Source organism: Notolepis coatsorum, assembly GCF_963971535.1.
Source record: "Notolepis coatsorum genome assembly, chromosome: 1".
NCBI classification, from domain to species: Eukaryota; Metazoa; Chordata; class Actinopteri; order Aulopiformes; family Paralepididae; genus Notolepis; species Notolepis coatsorum.
This window is the reverse complement of record NC_140165.1, coordinates 33,583,917-33,603,681: the sequence shown is the minus strand read 5'-3', so window position 1 is coordinate 33,603,681 and position 19,765 is coordinate 33,583,917. Positions and strand designations below refer to the sequence as shown.

The following is a 19,765-nucleotide window of genomic DNA, read 5'->3' as shown; positions in this document are numbered from 1 at the left end:
GTGGAGAGGAGGAACAGAGTGATAGGGAGAGGAGGAACAGAGTGATAGGGAGGTGGAGAGGGAAAGGGAACAGAGCGATAGGTAGAGGGAGAGGAGGAACAGAGTGATAGGGAGGTGGAGAGGAGGAACAGAGTGATAGGGAGAGGAGGAACAGAGTGATAGGGAGGTGGAGAGGAGGAACAGAGTGATAGGGAGAGGAGGAACAGAGTGATAGGGAGGTGGAGAGGGAAAGGGAACGGAGCAAGAGGGAGAGGAGGAACAGAGTGATAGGGAGGTGGAGAGGGAAAGGGAACAGAGTGATAGGGAGGTGGAGAAGGAGAGGAGGTGGAGAGGGAGAGGAGGAACAGAGTGATAGGGAGGTGGAGAGGGAGAGGAGGAACAGAGCGATGGGGAGAGGGAGAGGAGGAACAGAGTGATAGGGAGGTGGAGAGGGAAAGGGAACAGAGTGATAGGGAGGTGGAGAGGGAGAGGAGGAACAGAGCGATGGGGAGAGGAGGGACAGAGGTGGAGAGGTAGAGGAGGAACAGAGTGATAGGGAGGTGGAGAGGAGGAACAGAGTGATAGGGAGAGGAGGAACAGAGAGGTGGAGAGGTAGAGGAGGAACAGAGTGATAGGGAGGTGGAGAGGGAGAGGAGGAACAGAGTGATAGGGAGAGGAGGAACATAGAGGTGGAGAGGAAGAGGAACAGAGTGATAGGGAGGTGGATGAGGAAGAGTGATAGGGAGGTGGATGAGGAAGCATTATAGGAAGGTGGAGAGGAGGAAGAGAGTGATAGGGAGGTGGAGAGGGAGAGGAACAGAGTGATAGGGAGAGGAGGAACAGTGTGATAGGGAGGTGGAGAGGGAGAGAAGGAAGAGAGTGATATGGAGGTGGAGAGGGAGAGGAGGAAGAGAGTGATATGGAGGTGGAGAGGAGGAAGAGAGTGATATGGAGGTGGAGAGGGAGAGGAGGGAGAGAGTGATAGGGAGGTGGAGAGGGAGAGGAACAGAGTGATAGGGAGAGGGAGAGGAGGAACAGTGTGATAGGGAGGTGGAGAGGGGGAGGAAGAAGAGAGTGATAGGGAGGTGGAGAGGGGGAGGAGGAAGAGCGATAGGGAGGTGGAGAGGGGGAGGAGGAAGAGAGTTATAGGGAGGTGGAGAGGGAGAGGAGGAAGAGAGTGATAGGGAGGTGGAGAGGGGGAGGAAGAAGACAGTGATAGGGAGGTGGAGAGGGGGAGGAAGAAGAGAGTGATAGGGAGGTGGAGAGGGAGAGGAAGAAGATAGTGATAGGGAGGTGGAGAGGGGGAGGAAGAGTGATATGGAGAGGGAGAGGAACAGAGTGATAGGGAGAGGGAGAGGAGGAAGAGAGTGATAGGGAGGTGGAGAGGGAGAGGAACAGAGTGATAGGGAGGTGGAGAGTGAGAGGAGGAAGAGAGTGATAGGGAGGTGGAGAGGGAGAGGAACAGAGTGATGGGGAGGTGGAGAGGGAGAGGAGGAAGAGAGAGATAGGGAGGTGGAGAGGGAGAGGAGGAAGAGAGCGATAGGGAGGTGGAGAGGGAGAGATGGAAGAGAGTGATAGGGAGGTGGAGAGGGAGAGGAACAGAGTGATAGGGAGGTGGAGAGGGAGAGGAGGAAGAGAGTGATAGGGAGGTGGAGAGGGAGAGGAACAGAGTGATAGGGAGGTGGATAGGGAGAGGAACAGCGTGATGGGGAGAGGGAGAGGAGGAAGAGAGATAGGGAGGCTGAGAGGGAGAGGAGGAAGAGAGTGATATGGAGGTGAAGAGGGAGAGGAGGAAGAGAGCGATAGGGAGGTGGAGAGGGAGAGGAGGAAGAGAGATAGGGAGGTGGAGAGGGCGAGGAGGAAGAGAGTGATAGGGAGGTGGAGAGGGAGAGAAGGAAGAGAGTGATAGGGAGGTGGAGTTCTTTTGTTCCTTGATTTATTTCCATAATACAGTTCTAAAACCCACAAAGCAGTTTACTCAATAAAGTGTCTTCATATATTAGCCTGTTATAGTCAGATTGCATAAATATTTCCCCTTTTTCTTCAATATGGGGAACAGCATGAGTGAATATAATCCTATTTTCGATTGAAAAAATATGTATATTGTGTCTTGGGGCCATATAGAATAATGTTTGATATGGGTACTGGTTATGATGAGCTAATAAGTTAGTAATGAAGTACAAAACAAAACTGGATAATAATCCTTATTTTTTGGGGTGGTTGGTACTGAGTTACACACCGGGTCCATTCGGACCCAGAGTTTTTGTTAACACCAATGAACCACAAACATGAAACAACAGTTCCAACGTCCTGTCCATCACCTCTGCTGTATCCATGCTGTATGCATTATGTATCATCTGTGTCCAATAGACTTATCCGGATTGTTCTTTTTGGTTTATTTAAAATATATATATTATTGTATTTTATATATACCATAATATATATATTCTTTTCTTTATTCTTCAAGGGATCCTTTTCTCCTCGTCATTGTTTTTTTTTTCTTAATCGACCTGCCTGGTTATATAAAAATAAATAAATGAATAAAACCAGCAAGATGAGTTATGATTCTTTGTGTTACCTTGCACCACTTGACCTCCACCATCTGCCTGGAGAACTCACACTCCAGCGTGACGGACAGCTCCTCCTCCACGCGCATTGGAGTCAGCTTCCTCAGGAGAGACACTGGTGTTTCTGTCAGTCACACAGTCAACAGTCTGGGTATTAGTCCATGTTAGTATACATTCACACCATCCACTTCTCCATCCATCTGTCCATACTTTCATCATCCATTCATCCACCCACCATCCATCCATCCATCCACACATCCACCAAAACAAGCCCCCCCTCCACATTACCACCACACATCCACCAAAACAAGCCCCCCCCCCCCACATTACCAACACACATCCACCAAAACAAGCTCCCCCCCACATTACCAACACACATCCACCAAAACAAGCCCCCCCCCCCCACCACCACACATCCACCAAAACAAGCCCCCCCCCACACATCCACCAAAACAAGCCCCCCCCACCACCACACATCCACCAAAACAAGCCCCCCCCCACCACCACACATCCACCAAAACAAGCCCCCCCCCACCACCACACATCCACCAAAACAAGCCCCCCCCCACCACCACACATCCACCAAAACAAGCCCCCCCCCCCACCACAACACATCCACCAAAACAAGCTCCCCCCTCCCCACCACAACACATCCACCAAAACAAGCTCCCCCCTCCCCACCACAACACATCCACCAAAACAAGCCCCCCCCACCACCACACATCCACCAAAACAAGCCCCCCCCCCACCACCACACATCCACCAAAACAAGCCCCCCCCACATTACCACCACACATCCACCAAAACAAGCCCCCCCCCCCCCACATTACCGCTGATGGTGAGCCTGGCGGTGCTGCGCGCCCCCTCGGCTGAGAACACGATGGTGCCCGTGTCCTCCAGGGTGAGGTTGGACAGGGTGAGACTGTGGGCCAGCCCGTTGCTGCTCACCCTCCACAGGTTGCTGGGTTTCACCCGGATCCCGTCCTTCTGCCACACCCCCTCCACGTCCGCGTGGGACAGCTCCACCTCGAAGGTGGCCGTCTCCCGCTCGTACGTCTCCGTGTCGGTCAGACCCTTGCGGATGGAGATCTTACGGGCTAGAGGTGGACGCGAGAGAGGAGAGGCTATGTCAATGTGGCCCACCACAATATCAGGTAGACCCACCACAAATAGTTTTTTTTTCCAAAAACTGACACAATGACATGTTAACAATGCTTCTTGTGGGGTATGTGAACATCTCTTCCCACTGCTGAATCCAACTCAAATGGATTATGGACCGTGGTGTGGTATCATTATTGTCACATGCTCAACTTTCTATAAACAACACTGGACTGCTCTTTAGCCTTTTGTAACTGGCGGCAACATGCCAGTTAGCAGAAGCACTGCCCAGTTCCTGTTCTGAGTATACCCTCTCTGGTCCAAATTAACCCTGATATCCTGTTTCATCGATAGACCACTACACTTCCGCGTTACATTGAAATCGGGGAGGAGATTGCGGGGGGACCAAATGAATCAATGTGGATGAGAGCCGTGATGTAAGTGGTTGCAGATACGGCTGTGGGGGTGATAGAGACATGATCGAATAGACGTTTATGCGCCTCAATCTCCTGAACACAGCGCGACCCATTCCTAAATCGGCAGAGAAAAAGCCCATTTTAAAGCACCTATTTCCCATGCACATGCGCAGATTGCCCATGGAGTCTGGACGACGCGAGATGACGCATGAATGAATGTGGACTGTTCCATCAGACGGGGGAGCTTCGGTGGTAATGTGAGTGGCTACAGACCGCTGCACTTAAATATAAACATTAGTCTACCTGGAGACTCAATGAGGTAATTGTAGATGTCGCCATAAGATGCGTCTGGCCATTTAGTGGGATAATTTTTTCATTATCCTGTTCGGCTGAAAGGACACTGGCCACCGAAGCTCCCCCCTCTGATAGAACAGTCCACATTCATTCGTGCGTCATCTCGCGTCGTCCAGACTCCATGGGCAATCTGCGCATGTGCATGGGGAATAGGTGCTTTAAAATTGGCTTTTTCTCTGCCAATTTAGTTCTGATCGATTAGGAATGGGTCGCGCCGTGTTCAGGAGATTGAGGCGCATAAACGTCTATTCGATCATGTCTGCATTAAATACCACTGCTACGCAGACGACATACAGCTACTCTGCTCTTCCGATAAATTGGAGAAACTCAGCCTTCTCCAGGAGTGCCTGCTCAGCATTGAGAGTTGGATGGGGAGTAACTTCCTCCAGTTAAATGCTGCAAAAACGGAGGTGCTGATCGTAGCAGCTGAAAAGACTGCAGCTAGATTGGCCACTCACTTGGGGTCCCTTAAAGACAACATACACCCCCATCTGAGAAACCTGGGTGTTGTCTTCGACCAGGCCATGAATCTTGACAAACATGTCAAAACACTCACACGCACCTGCTTTTTTCACCTCAGAAATATTTCAAAACTACGCACCATCATATCTCACTCTGAATTAGAACTGTCCGTGCATGCTTTTATTTCCTCTAGGCTTGACTACTGCAACTCACTTTTCACCTGTCTCACCAAATCATCCACTGACAAACTACAAATGGTCCAAAATGCTGCAGCCAGGCTTCTCACAAGGTCAAAAAAAATCATGTCACATCACTCCCATTCTGGCATCTCTGCACTGGCTCCTGGTACACTATAGAATTCACTTCAAAGTCCTCACTTTTACTCTCGGAGCACTCCACGGTCAGGCCCCTATCTACATCACTCACAACTCATCCATCCCTACACCAACACCCGCTCACTCAGAGCTGCCGATCAGCATCTCCTGGTGGTCCCCAAGTCCAGGCTTAAAACAAGGGGTGATCGAGCCTTCGAGGTGACGGCACCAAGGCCCCCTCTGAAAACTCTGAAAACTCTGAAAACAACTAAAGTAAAAACACATATGTTTAGACAGGCCTTTGGTCATACTTAGGCACTCTTTCTTGTCCTCACTGTTCCTATAGTTATTTTTTTTATTTTTATTATTTTTTATTATTAGTGACTGAAGATTTTATCTCAATTCTTTTATTCTACTATTTTATCTGGTTTCACTGTTTTTAACTGCTGTCTGTTGTTGTTATCATTTATTTCTGATAAAAAAAAAAAAAAAAAAAAATAAGCTGCAGTGTAAAGCACCCTGTGCATTCGTGCTGTGAAGGGTGCTATATAAATAAAAGTAATTCATTCATTCACTACTCTCTGAACATGATTGTATTTTTCAGGAACTGGGCAGTGCTTCTGCTAACTGGCTAGCCCAGTGTTGTTTATAGAAAGCTAAGTTTAGCATGTGACAATAATGATACCACACCATGGTCCATAATCCATTTTAGTCCTAGTATCACTCAGTACACTATTGTATGACAGTATAATGGCATTGCACCAGCCTTTTCCTGCCTCAGGAGAGACCTTACCCTTTGGAAGTTATTTAGTATCTGGTTACAGCTACTTTTTTGTAAGACCCTGTATAGTCCAGCCAGGATGATATGAAAGTGTGAATGATCAACTCTAGCTCAGGTTGTGATACAACAGACCTGAGTTTGGCAATGTTTCTTAAATGGAAGAAATATGTACAGGTCAAAGCTTTGATTGAAGTACAATACTGACAAAAATGTTTCTAAGGTTAGAACGTACAGCCGAAGAAAGGGACCCAATACACAGAGAAACCTTGGAGCTATGATATCTGAAGCAACGATAAGGACCTCGGTCGTATCTGCATTTAGTTGTAATACATCTTTGTAAAGATCTGCCGTAATGGCAGTCAGACCATTGTGCAAAGCAGGCTTAAAAGAGATATACAGCTGAATATCATCAGCATTACAGTGATATGAGATACCTTTAAATTGACTAATAATATGACCAAAGGTAAGCACATACAAGGCTAATAGTATAGGACCCAAGACAGAACCCTGAGGCACACCATAGGTGTGAGCAGGAGTTTCAGACATGTAGGGACCAAGCCACACAGAGGAACTACAGTCTGAGAGATAGGAGGAGAACCAGTCCAGGATGCTCCCAGAAACACCCGCCCTAAGTCCAAGCCTCTCAGTCAGGATGCTGTGATCTACAGTATCAAAAGCTGCACCAAGACCCAGCAGCACCAAAACAGAGCATTCACCCACATCAGAGGCTGTTATTATATCATTTGAGACTCTGAGAGCTGCTGAATGCTTCTGGCAGAGATTTGTATTTATCTCAAATGGTGTGTGCAGTCAAGCTGTTTGGCAACAACTTTATAAATGTTTTTTGGCATAAAATACATTGTGTGTGTGTGTGTGTGTGTGTGTGTGTGTGTGTGTGTGTGTGTGTGTGAGAGAGAGTGCAGGAAACACGTGAGAGTGTGTGTATGCACTATGTGTGTGTGTGTGCACGTGCATGAGTGTGAGTGAGTGTGTGTGTATATGTAACGGTTGTGACAACGTCACCTCAAACTTCGATGCCCCGAGGGAGATTCGAACATGGGTCTGCCACGCCACGTGCAACAACACAGACCGCTATACCAAGAGGTGAATCCACTTCTTTGTACCGTGTCTATGCGTCTTTTGAGGATGTGAGAGTGAGTTTAACCCATAGCACCGCTACTCACCCCAGCCCTTCATGACTGCGCTTCACGATACCATCCGTTACATATATACTGTATCAAGCTGTTCATTAAAAGGAGCCTATGTGCAAGAAATCCAAATATCCATGCCTGACCGGATCTACTTACGCTCCACGTTGACCTTGACCTGCGTGCGGTCATGCAGGGTCTCGCAGCGGTAGGTTCCCCGGTCGGACAGCGTCAGCTCTCGGATGGTCAGGCTGCGCTTGCAGCCGCTCTGTCCCAGCGTGTGTCGGGGGCCGGTCTGGATGACCACCCCCTGTCTCATCCACTGGACCTCGCCACTCTCCAGGCTCACCTCTGTCTCCATGGTGGCGTCGCCGTACTCCTCCGCCATGACGGGCTCCATCTTCTTAGTAAACATGACCTGGGCCTCTGAACGCAGCGCAGAGAGAGAGAGAGAGAGAGAGAGAGAGAGAGAGGGGGGTAAATGTTATGTTCTTAGACAGTAAACCTCTCGTATTTAGGGAAGTGTAAAAAGAAATTTTTCATTTGACCCCGATTTAGGAAGAACCCTTCATTCTACTCAGGCTGTGATGGAGCTCAGTGACCACGGGTTGTACTGAGACAGGACTCTACCTGGTCACAGACCAGAAGGAAATAGCTTTTTAACCCCTTTCTAACTGCCGTCCCTATAGCGCTCTCACCCTGTACTTTGAGGCTGGCCTTGCTCACGCTCCCCTCGGCCTCGGCGGTGATCTTGGAGCAGTCCAGCATCTGACACTTCCTGACCACCAGCGTGTGGCACAGGCCATTACGGGTCGCCTGGAAGCGGTCGCCGAGGACGACGGGCTCGTTGTCCATGAGCCACACCAGCTCCACGTCCTCGGGGGACACCACGCACTTGAAGGTGGCGTCCTCGCCCTCCAGCACCATGGTGTTGTGCAGCTCCGTCACGAACTCCACCACGCGGGGCACTGAGGGATGGAGGGAAGAGATTGTGATGGAGGAGAGGGTGGAGGAGGAGAGGGTGATGGAGGAGAGGGTGGAGGAGTGACGGTTGAGGCAGAGGAGAGGAGGAGGAGCAGAGGAGAAAGAAGTGAGTGGTGGAACTCCACTGGGAGTTGATAGGAGCCTCGCTTGGTTTTAAAGGTATAATCTGTAATGTTGTCAAACAGTGACCTCTAGGCAAAAGTGCCCTGCTTGCTTGGTATTGCACTTTGTTTACATTTGTTTTTGTTTTGTTTTGATGTTTGGGTTGGAGTTTAGCAACTTATTATAGTGTGAATTTCTCCAGACCTCTCTTGGCCAGCAATAGAAACCCCTCCCCTATCCTCCCTCAACTCCAACCCACACATCATACCAAAACAAAACATGTAAACAAAGTACAATACTAAGCGGGGCTCTTTTGCATAGAGGTCGCTGTTTGGCGGCATTACGGAGTCTACCTTTAAGTCCTAATTGGTACATCAATATAATAATGATGCTTCCATGAAGTTAGATTTTGATTATTGTGTAATATGTGAAAACAACATTCAATCAGTCAATTGTCCCGACATATAGTATACCTCTATACGTAGTGCAGTGTGGCTTATCAACAGCATCAGAGTCCGGGTATACTTACTCTCTACGGTCAGGAAAGACACCGTCCTGTCGTCTTTGGACTCGCAGGCGTATTCCCCGGCGTCGTCTCTGGTCAGCCGGTGGATGGCCAAGCTTCGCTCCACGCCGTCTGCCCGGATGGTGTAGCGCCTGCTGGGGACCACCTCCACGCCGTTCCTCAGCCACTGGACGTCCGCTTTGGGCTTGCACACCTCGCAGCGGAGGGTCACCATGCCGTCGGCGTGAGCCAGCGTGTTTCGGAGAGGCACCACAAACTTGATCCTCATTTCTAGGAGATAGAGAGGCATGAAGACCCAGAGGAGGCACGGGTACTACGTTCTCAAGTTTCAAGTTTGTTTATTATTTGTCACAACAAAATACAGAATACTTTATGATGAAATGCTTGTTTCTGTATGAGCCCCTGAGATTGTGCTACATACAGTAAGTAGGCCTAAAGTCAATATACATTATACAATATATAATACAGAGTAAAATGAGTAACAGTGAGGTACAATGCAGAGGTACAAAACTTAGGGTAAGGCGCAAATGAGGTATGAATGTAGTGTTCTGAGTTCTTCTGAGTCATACATTTCACCCATACCGAGTACTGATCCGGTCATTGGTTAATTTTACATTTCAGAAAATCAGCCTCGCAGATGTATAGTTGTAAACGCTTGTCCTGCCGGAGTATTTAAACCCCTGCCCGCTAAGGCTGAGCCCGAATCCTGTTTTTAGGGTTCGAACGTTCGCCAGGGTTTATCGAACGAACGTTCGAACGTTCGTTTTTTGTACATTTTTTAATAAAAAAACATTTTTATTACATTTTTTTTTTTTTATATATAATTTTTTTTTGTGTTATAGATCCTACGGAGGGCGGCATTGCATAATCTATTGGTGAAAAAACATGTTGTTTACAGTGGTGGCTGTTCATGTAAACATGTAATTAAACAAAGCACTCAGAAGAAAATAAACAAGCTACTGAGTACTGCATCAAAGTTCCTACTTATGATAAACAATAGCCCTTGCACACCGCAGTCACGTAAGGGGCTAGTTAAACAAAGGCATTCGTTTTGTGGCATTAACGTTATATAGTTAGTGTTACACGTTCAATAACAGGTATTCACTCTTGGTCGACGGGAAGGAGAGAGGCGCGCGCCTCGGCTCCTTCCACCGTCTAAGTCGGAAATGGGGGACGGCAGAGAGACAGAGAGACACCGGCGCGGGGGTCCCGCCGGGCTCCCAACACGCCTGCTGCCTCGGCCAGAGTTGTTTCCAACGCAACCACCTCCCGCCATGAAGCTCGCGCTCCGTGGCCGAAAAAGGCTGGTATTCATTAATGATCCTTCCGCAGGTTCACCTATGGAAACCTTGTTACGACTTTTACTTCCTCGGCGGGGAGCTAACGCTACGTTAATGCTTCTCGCAAGCAGATCAATGGTGGCATTGCCAGAAGTAAAAAAAATAATAAACGCTTGCCGATTGGTGGTAACAGCAGAGGCGGGTGCAAGCGGTGTGACGTAATTGGCAGAATCGCCTGTCATTCAATCAAAATTGTTCTATTGCATTCGTTGAGACTAGAGCTCTGGTTGAGTATCCAGCAACAGCCCTGCAGAGACCATACTGGTTGAGCCGAGCGACTCGGGGGACGCGCCGCTTCACATCGCCTCACCGTCGTTGCGCCTGCTTTATTTTTTTTCACCGAACGTTCGAACCCATTAATTAAAGTCCGAATGTCAGCTTAACGAACGAACGTTCGAACGTTCGGGCTCAGCCTTACCGCCCGCACGGCTCAGATCGGCCCAGAAAAGAAACTACACCATTTCTAATAGAGTGCAATACCGGCTGGAAGGCGTAGGTGGCGGTATTTGCCCTTTTGCGAGCTCAGACCCATTCCCAATGATAACATCAGGCTTGATGGATGAAAAATGAATGGATATAGCTAATAAAATAAATAACGATTAAAACCCGACTTTACTCGTGATTGGCGCTGAACGGTTGGCGAGTTAACCCGACTTTACTCATGACTGGCGCTGAATGAGTTAAGAATGAGTGACGTACTTGATTCAAGGAGTTCGGAGCTGTAATAATTTTGGCCACTTAAGAGCACCTATCCACGGGTTGATGTCTCCGGAGAGGACTATCGTAGCTTTCCTCTTATGAACTTCCTACAAGATTATTTATGAGGAAACTTACGAGAACGTTAGTGAATGAGGTCCAATTCTGACACCCTGTATCACCCTGGTAACAGTACAATATCTGACACCCTGTATCACCCTGGTAACAGGACAATATCTGACACCCTGTATCACCCTGGTAACAGGACAATATCTGACACCCTGTATCACCCTGGTAACAGGACAATATCTGACACCCTGTATCACCCTGGTAACAGGACAATATCTGACACCCTGTATCACCCTGGTAACAGGACAATATCTGACACCCTGTATCACCCTGGTAACAGGACAATATCTGACACCCTGTATCACCCTGGTAACAGGACAATATCTGGTATCAATTTACATTGGTGTGGAAACTGAAGATGTTGATTAATGTGCACTGTCCCTGAATTTTTATTTATTATAAAAAGCAAAACCAAGTGTTACCTTTGACCAACAGGCTGAAGTGCATCTGGTCTGAGTTGGCATCACAGGTGTACTCCCCGGCGTCAGAGCGCCTCAGCGGGTCGATGGTCAGGGTGCGGTGGTGGCCCTCCATGGACCTGCGGTAGCGCTCCCCCTCGACATGCGTCCCGTCTTTCATCCAGTGCACCATGGCGCTCTCCTTGGACACCATGCTCAGCAGGGTCACACTCTCCGCCTCGTAGCCCGTCACTACGATGTCATTCTCCTTGTTTACAAAGGTGACCGGAGTGTCTGCAGGCGAAAGAAGGGGAGTCAGTCCGATGTTAGCTTTTAAAGCCTGTTTTAGGTTAATGAGTTTATACTTAATATACTTGAGTTGTGGAAAGGGCTTACCCAAAGCTATGCCCTTTGTTATGTTCATCAGCTACTTGTGGTCATCAAAGTTGGCCCATTTGCTGACCATTTATGTCTATAGCTCCCCTTAGATTCCACACCAAATTGAGTCTTTATAGTACAAACATTTTAAAGGCCCGGACCAGCAGACTCCAGAACAGTTTTGTCCCCCAGTCAGACTCATGAACAAATAACACTAACAGCTACCGGCTTGTGACTGAGGAAAAAGCCAGTGCTATTTAATTTTACCGCTGTCTCTACTACTGATTTGCACACACTACACTTGTATTGTAAATTGATGCTATTATTTTTTTGTCATTGCTATGCCGGTCATTTTAAAATCTTCATACTGTTTTTATTGCTTCTTCTTGTACTACTCTGTGTTGATGCTGCTGCTAGGCTGAAAGTTGATTCTGTCTACTGTGGTGGAAAATAGCCGAAGATAACTTACTCAGTCCAAAGAGACTTGGTTATTACGATTTATTAACTCAATCAAAGTATCAATACAAAATAGTCAACAATAGTAGGCTGGATGACTCTCAACGAGGTGGTTAGCTAGGACACCCGGAATGAGAGACCCCTCACTGGATCTTGAATGGACTACGGGTATTGCACTACCACCCCTGCAGGACTTATACAATAGGAGGTGCAAATCCAGAGCCTGCAGAATAATGAAGGACCCCCACCACCCCAACAACAGCCTGTTCAAGCTGCTGCGGTCAGGCAAGCGCCTCCGTATACACGCAACAAGAACAGAGAGACTAAGTCTCAGCTTCTTCCCTCAGGCCATCAGAACAATGAACACTGATCTCTCCACACACAAGCACACATGAACACACACATACACACACACAACATTCTGCACTCGCACACACACAAACGCACCATAGGTCACTTTAAACACACAAGAAAAGGACACTTTAAAGGAAGGAAAAGGACACTTTAAGAAAATAACTTGTTGTGAAGTATAGCATAGGGACATAGAAGAAAAACTGCACATTGAATAGGAGTGTACATAGGATCCAGTGCCTTTAAGCGATTTATTAACATGTCTATTTACCATGTGTATAGTTATCTTATTATTATTACTACTATTACTATTGTTTTATTGCACAATCGTAGCAGGTATGGCCAACGGCATTTCACTGTATGCCCTGGTATGTGATAAATAAACTCTTGAATCTTGAATCTTGAACCATCTTTATACATACAATGTAAAGTAGGGGGGGTCAATGGAATGAGACATCTGGGATGGTGAGAAAGGAAGGAATGAGGGTAGGGATGTGGATAGGAAGGAAAGAGGGGGGGTCTTATCTCCCACACTACCTTGAATCCGGACGATGCTGGTCATCTTGTCGGTCGCAGCGTCGCACACGTACTTCCCGGACTCCGAGGCCGCGATGTTGGTTATGATGATCTTCCTCAGCGCGCCGTGGCTCTCGATGTGTGTCCGGGCGTTAGCGACCAGCGGGGTGTCGTTGTAGTACCACTGGACGGGCGCGTCTTCCCGGGACACCTCGCAGGCCAAGATGAGGTCATCACCCGCCATATACTCCTGGAAGTCAGGGGCATTCGAGTTGCCCACGATTTTCACCGGAGGCTCTGGTGACATAAGGAGGTATTTATTTTTAATAACGAAATGACTGATTTAGCTGATGATGTGTAATTTTCATCCACAAGCTACCAAATTAACCTCATAAAATTAACTTTAGAACAACAGGTGACTTGAAATACAAAAAGAGAAGCATGGAGAGGTCCAACACCTGGCACTTCATGGTCATCACCTAGAATGATGTGACGCTAAGATTGATGTGATGTGAATGATAATGAAGTCAGACACAGGCCTTTCTGGCTTGTCTGGAAGTTGGAAAATAAAGTACATTGGTTGCAAATAATATGAAGGAAAGTACCTTCTACTTTAACCCGGAAGGTGATACTATCATCTCCGACATCCAGGAAGTACTCTCCTGAATCTTGCAGCTCAGCATTGATGATGACCAGCGAGCGGAACGCCCCTTCTTCCTCCTCGCAAAACCTCTCGTCGCCTTCAAGGCGGCGGCCATCCTTGTACCATTTGGCGACGGCGTTGGCCCTGGAGAGCTCGCACTCCAGCACGACTTCATCAGATATCACGGACTTCACGTCCGTCTTCAGCTCCGACTTCTTCAGGATCTTTGCTGGAGCCTCTGGAGGATAAAGAATCACAGGTTACACAGAGGTAACCTAACCCTGTATTTTTTTTTAAAGACAACCATATTATAATGGTCTTCTTGACAGACAGACAGACAGACAGACAGACAGACAGACAGACAGACAGACAGACAGACAGACAGACAGACAGACAGACAGACAGACAGACAGACAGACAGACAGACAGACAGACAGACAGACAGACAGACAGACAGACCTTTTTTCCCCCTTTATTTACCCAGGATAGGTTATCTGAACACGAATGCTCTTTTTCAGCAACGCCCTGCTTCACATTCACACCTGGAAGCTTCCCAGTACAAACACAGTCTGACACTGTTGACCACTAGAAGCTGCCCAGTACAACCACAGTCTGACACTGTTGACCACTAGGAGCTGCCCAGTACAAACACAGTCTGACACTGTTGACCACTAGGAGCTGCCCAGTACAAACACAGTCTGATACTGTTGACCACTAGGAGCTGCCCAGTACAACCACAGTCTGACACTGTTGACCACTAGGAGCCGCCCAGTACAAACACAGTCTGACACTGTTGACCACTAGGAGCTGCCCAGTACAACCACAGTCTGACACTGGTGGCCACTGTGCAGCTACACTGGAGCAGTTGGGGGTTAAGTGCGGCATTTTGGCGGTTGGTATTGAGGGACGGGAGAGCGTTACTCATTCACTTCCCCACCAATATTTTTCCTACCGGTCCGGGGGATCGAACCGTCGACCTTCCGGTTACAAACCCGCTTCTCTAACCTTTAGGCCTCCTCTGCCCCCAAAACATTTCAAGACCGGTCTCTCGTCGTACCTGAAACCTTAACCCGGAAGTCAATCTTGTCATCGGTAGCGTCGCAGGTATATTTCCCAGAATCCTTCGGCGTGGGAGAGTGAATGGTCAGACGGCGGATGAGTCCGTCCTCGGTGGCGGTGATGTTGCTACTCTCCCACACCTCTCTCCCATCCACCCACCACTTCACCCGTGCGCCGGGGCGCGACACCTGGATCTCCAGCACGACGGGGTCGCCGGCAAAACGCTCCACTTCATCAGGAGTCTTTTCGGGACGAGTGAGCTTCACCGGTGGCTCTGAGGATCAGAAGAAGGAGGAGATTCACAGGTGCCAGACACAGATGTCACAATGCAGTAACTGATAGACATGAATGGAACCTCTGTGTGTCCTATTACTATTTTTTATCATCACTAATGATAGAGTCGACACTCATCACTGTGTCCTTTATGAGAAGGTTGGTTGGTCCTTGCTGATGGAGAGGCACAACAAAGGTCCCTCAAGGTTTCTCGGAACAGGGTAAATCTGCATTTAGCTATGATGCCCATAGCTCATGGAATGAACTCCAACAGTCCTTAAAGCTTGAGATTCTCCCCTCTGTTGCAGAGTTTAAAACCTTGATCTCCAACCTTTGTCAATCAAATTGTACATGTTTTAACTGATTGTTATCCTTACTTGTATATTGTTATGATTTTATATTCTGTGTGATTTTCTATGCCTTTTTTTTGCTTAACTCTGTATGTACACTCGACATGACTGTAAATGAGGGAAACATTTTCAAGTTTAAATAAAGGTTTGAAATGAAAATGTAATTAGGGACAAGATTTGAAGGTAGAACCCGCACACAGAGGTATAATTTAGACGTCTTTATTAATCTGACAATTAGGGATGTCCGATATTATCGGCCGACCGATATTATCGGCCGATATCGGCAGTAAAATGTGATATCGGAAAATATCGGTATCGGTAAAAAATAAATAAATAATTTTTTTTTTTTTTTTTTTTTTACATTTATTTAACCTTTATTTACCCAGGCAAGCAAGTAAGAACCAATTCTTATTTTATTTATTGTCAAAAGTATGCATGTTGGTTTAATTCAACAACAAGAGATATGTAATGTTAATTTTTACTTTTTTAATTATCATATTTTGCACAGATAATGCTTACATTTAGAAAGCCTTTTGAATGCATCCAGTGAAATTATTAATTACCTGAAATTATTCAGTTTTTTTGGGGGGAAACCCTGCATATATCGGTATCGGTTGATATCGGTATCGGTATCGGTATCGAAATTAAGAGTTGGACAATATCGGAATATCGGTATCGGTAAAAAAGCCAATATCGAGCATCCCTACTGACAATGTTTCGATCCATGGTGGATCTTTGTCATGCCCTTACCGTCTTCTCCAGAGTCAGACAAGATAGATACCAGTTATCTATCTTCTTGTCTGAGTCTGGAGAAGACAGTAAGCGCATTTCCCATAATATTGGCGTGTTCCTTTAAAAAACTACAGTGTGCCTTTGATTTAATGGAGGAGACTTGCTTTTTACAGTCCTGTTTGAGAATAAATATACCTCAATCAGCTCAATGAGCCCTTCCTAGCGTCTCATTAGGGCTGGACAATATGAAAGAAATCCCAGATCACCATAATCATCTGGAATCGTTCCAAGAGCAATATACATATATCATAAGTGAATAATATGCAAAATCACAATAAATAATCCAGTTGGTGTTCATCACATTGAACTGCATGATAATAGTTAAGTGTGATATCAAACCAAAACTCTGTTATTTTCAAATATCATCTCCTCAAATAATGAAAATCTAATCTTGAGAGAATCTTTTTCATCATTGATTTAGATGACAGAATTGTGCAAATTATATCATATCAAAATGTCATCACGATATGATACCAATCATCATCATACCAATAATACTGAATCATCACCCTGAATCAATCATCGTTACCTGCAATAGTCACCACGTAGGTCACGCAGTCGTCCTCCGTGTCACAGACATACTCCCCGCTGTCCTCCACAGTGGTCAGCGGGACGATCAGCCTGCGGTGGGCGCCGTCCACCTCCACGATCAGGTTGGCGGTCTCTTCCACCTCCAGCCCGTCTCGGTACCACCGCACCCGGGCCTCCGACTGGGAGATCTCGCAGCTCAGCTCCAGCCTCTCGGAGGCCAGTCGGGTCAGCGACAGCTCCGACTCGCTGGGCGAAACGATTTTGACCGGAGGTTCTGGTGAAGAGAGGGGTGAAGTTAAATAGTGATAACGAATGGTGAATGAACGGTGACTTGAATTTTTATAACACAGATGATCTACGATTGACCTGAAGTTCCACTCTCGCTCTCCCACTGCAGTGACTTACTTTGACTTAAAGAGGAGAATAGGCTACTGGAGTTCACATATCACGTTGTAAATCTTTATCAGGTGCAAGATTGAGCAAGTATTTCCGATTCACAAGAGTATCTGTGTGCTCTTTGATGCTGGTTCTGAGAGCACCTGGCCGGCAGCTCCACAACAGGTTGAAAAGCATGCGTAATCCCTCTCTATGTTTACTTTGACTTAACTCACTGAGTGCCACGGCATTTGGAACCATGAAAGCAGAGGTGCCCTTGAATATAATCGAAACAAAGCAATAAAAGGAACTGACCACACAAAGGCGTCCTACACTGTACCTGTGATGGTGAGCTGGAAGAAGACAGAATCTCCCTCCGTGTCGCAGACGTACTCTCCCGCGTCTCCCTTCGTGCTGCGGAGGACGGTCAGCCTCCTGTAGGGGCCCTCCGACGTCAGCCGCACGTTGGCATTGTCGCCGTCCGACACCTTCTGTCCGTCTTTGTACCAGTGGACGTTGCCGCTGGTGCGGGACAGCTCGCACTGCAGGACGATCTCCTCCGACACGTAGCGGTCCATGACGATGTCGTCCTTGGGCTCCACGATCATCACCGGAGGCTCTGTGTTTGGATTAGATAGAGGCATGGAGAGGCTGTTTGAGGTGTGTAGTCAACTACTAGTGTATAGTCGTCAGTCTTCCCTGTCAATGGTCTATTACCTACACCTGTTAACGATAACATATTCCTTTATTGATCCCCTTGGGGGATTCGGCTCAAACAAGGGACTAAACATGTTTCGCAATCATGCCACAAACAATAATGTGGAATGCCCTACCCACAGCCGTAAAAAGGAATGTGAATCCCTACCCTCCTTCAAAACCGCTCTCAAAGAGCACCTACGGGTGGCTGCAATTAGAAACTGGCCCCGGTAAATGTCCAAACCCCCCCCCCCAACCCCCTCCAATGTACAGTTTCTTCCCCTTCGGATGTATATCTTTTTTTTATGATCTCTTTTTCTCACACAGTACTGTATATCTTTTATGTCTTGTATGTCATGTCTTGATGAATTGAAAATGTAGTTTGTTTTAATTGATTGAAGTTTTCAATCAATCAATCAATTAGGGAAATGCAGGTGTCATAGCAGCACAGGGGAGGGGGAGGGGAGGTACAGGTATGGGCAGAGTAAACTTACTTAAACCCTTTTGCTCTTTGGGGAGCATAGGTCATTCATGGGCAGAGTAATAGGAAGACAACACATATAGGCACTAAAGAAAATGTAATATGAATATAAGATATGAATACAAGTAAACAGTGGACTATTGTGGGTAAATAGGTTTAGTTGAAAAAGCGTGGCTGAAACATTATTTGTTTATTCCCATAAAATGTGAAATCTAAATCTAAATGCTAAAAGCTTATTATCGTTATGTCCACTGTTATTTAAATCCCTCAGCTGTGATGATATGTTCTGCATTTGAGTCACTAGATTTTAAAGTGACTTCATTGTTAACCTCTTGGGCCCGAGTCCTATTTTCTGAAAAAGTTAATGGAAGATTGCTCCACTTCTACAAGGTCCATTTGCATGTTCTTGGTATCTAGGGATCTGTGTCAGAAATATTGTGTCTATTACTAGGCTTGCTTAAATTGTGAATATGAGAGAATATGAATTATGATTTGTCTTTGCATCTTTGACAGTGAATAACACACCATGCTAAAAATGACCAGACATGAAAAACTGCCACTGAGCTCGTTCAGTACCTTCTTGAGATCACGTATATAAAAAATCGAAGGAAATTAATAAAGGGAAAATGATTAAACAGAAGGTTTTGTAGATACAGTACTGAATTCTGCCACATGGGCCCATGCAATTTGAAATATTATTATAGAATATAGAATATGAGGCCTATAAATTACCTTATTACTCACACATCTATGGATCAGGGCCAGATCTCCTCTTTCAAATGGCAGAGTTCAATTTGGATTTAGTATCACGAGAATGAAGAATGAAATCTACTGTATGTACAGTTAGATTCTTAGAATGGATAATGGCTCCGCCTTTTTGGATCAGATTTCAACACAGATGGTTTCTAAATGTTCACAGAAGGTAGACACACTAACTGCACTCCAATCTATGCCAATAACGTTACGTTTTGTGGTATACAATCCCGAGAAATAAGAGAAATAAAAAAGAATAATACACAAGTAATTTGCTTGCAGGAAGCTAGAATTCGCTGGATACTGTAGTTTTTCGAAATTTCAACGCTCATTGAGAGCTCTGGATGCCCTGTGCTCATATGACTACAAATCATCATCATTCAGCGACGGCCGCTAATTCAAAATGGCGGATTTCCGCCAAAATATTAACACATTTCAAAAACTCAAATCTCACTAATAACACTTTAACCTATTGGTAAACAAACGTATTGCTGAAAATATACACTGTATATTTATGATTATATAATATGACTGTGTGCTGTTGTGACATGGTTAGGATGTTTACTCTTGGATACATTTGGAAAAAACCGCAACATTATGTCATACAGTCTAGACCAGGGGTGTCAAACTCATTTTCACAGAGGGCCACATCAGCATTATGGTTGCCCTCAAAGGGCCAAAGACCGTATAAATGTTAATGTAATGTAAAATAAATGTAGCCATACATTTACATATTGTTAAACATGGTGTTTCTGTATTTATTACTTATTCAAGTTATACATATTGCATATTCATTTGCATAAATGTAAAAATATAT

The 19,765-nt window shown here is 46.2% G+C and overlaps 1 protein-coding gene across 1 annotated transcript in view; it reads right to left on the bottom strand.

The window, feature by feature from the left end:
* Positions 1 to 19,765, bottom strand: part of obsl1a (obscurin like cytoskeletal adaptor 1a) — a gene marked incomplete at both ends in the record, with an annotated part of 53,159 nt that overhangs the window by 8,408 nt on the left and 24,986 nt on the right. Inside the window, 11 exons of the mRNA XM_084315867.1 lie at positions 2,558 to 2,670; positions 3,377 to 3,643; positions 7,279 to 7,545; positions 7,818 to 8,087; positions 8,735 to 9,001; positions 11,319 to 11,588; positions 13,017 to 13,292; positions 13,601 to 13,876; positions 14,696 to 14,971; positions 16,642 to 16,917; positions 17,359 to 17,637. Of these exons, the coding sequence (XP_084171993.1) occupies positions 2,558 to 2,670; positions 3,377 to 3,643; positions 7,279 to 7,545; positions 7,818 to 8,087; positions 8,735 to 9,001; positions 11,319 to 11,588; positions 13,017 to 13,292; positions 13,601 to 13,876; positions 14,696 to 14,971; positions 16,642 to 16,917; positions 17,359 to 17,637 (2,837 nt within the window). The remainder of the gene's footprint in view (positions 1 to 2,557; positions 2,671 to 3,376; positions 3,644 to 7,278; positions 7,546 to 7,817; positions 8,088 to 8,734; positions 9,002 to 11,318; positions 11,589 to 13,016; positions 13,293 to 13,600; positions 13,877 to 14,695; positions 14,972 to 16,641; positions 16,918 to 17,358; positions 17,638 to 19,765) is intronic.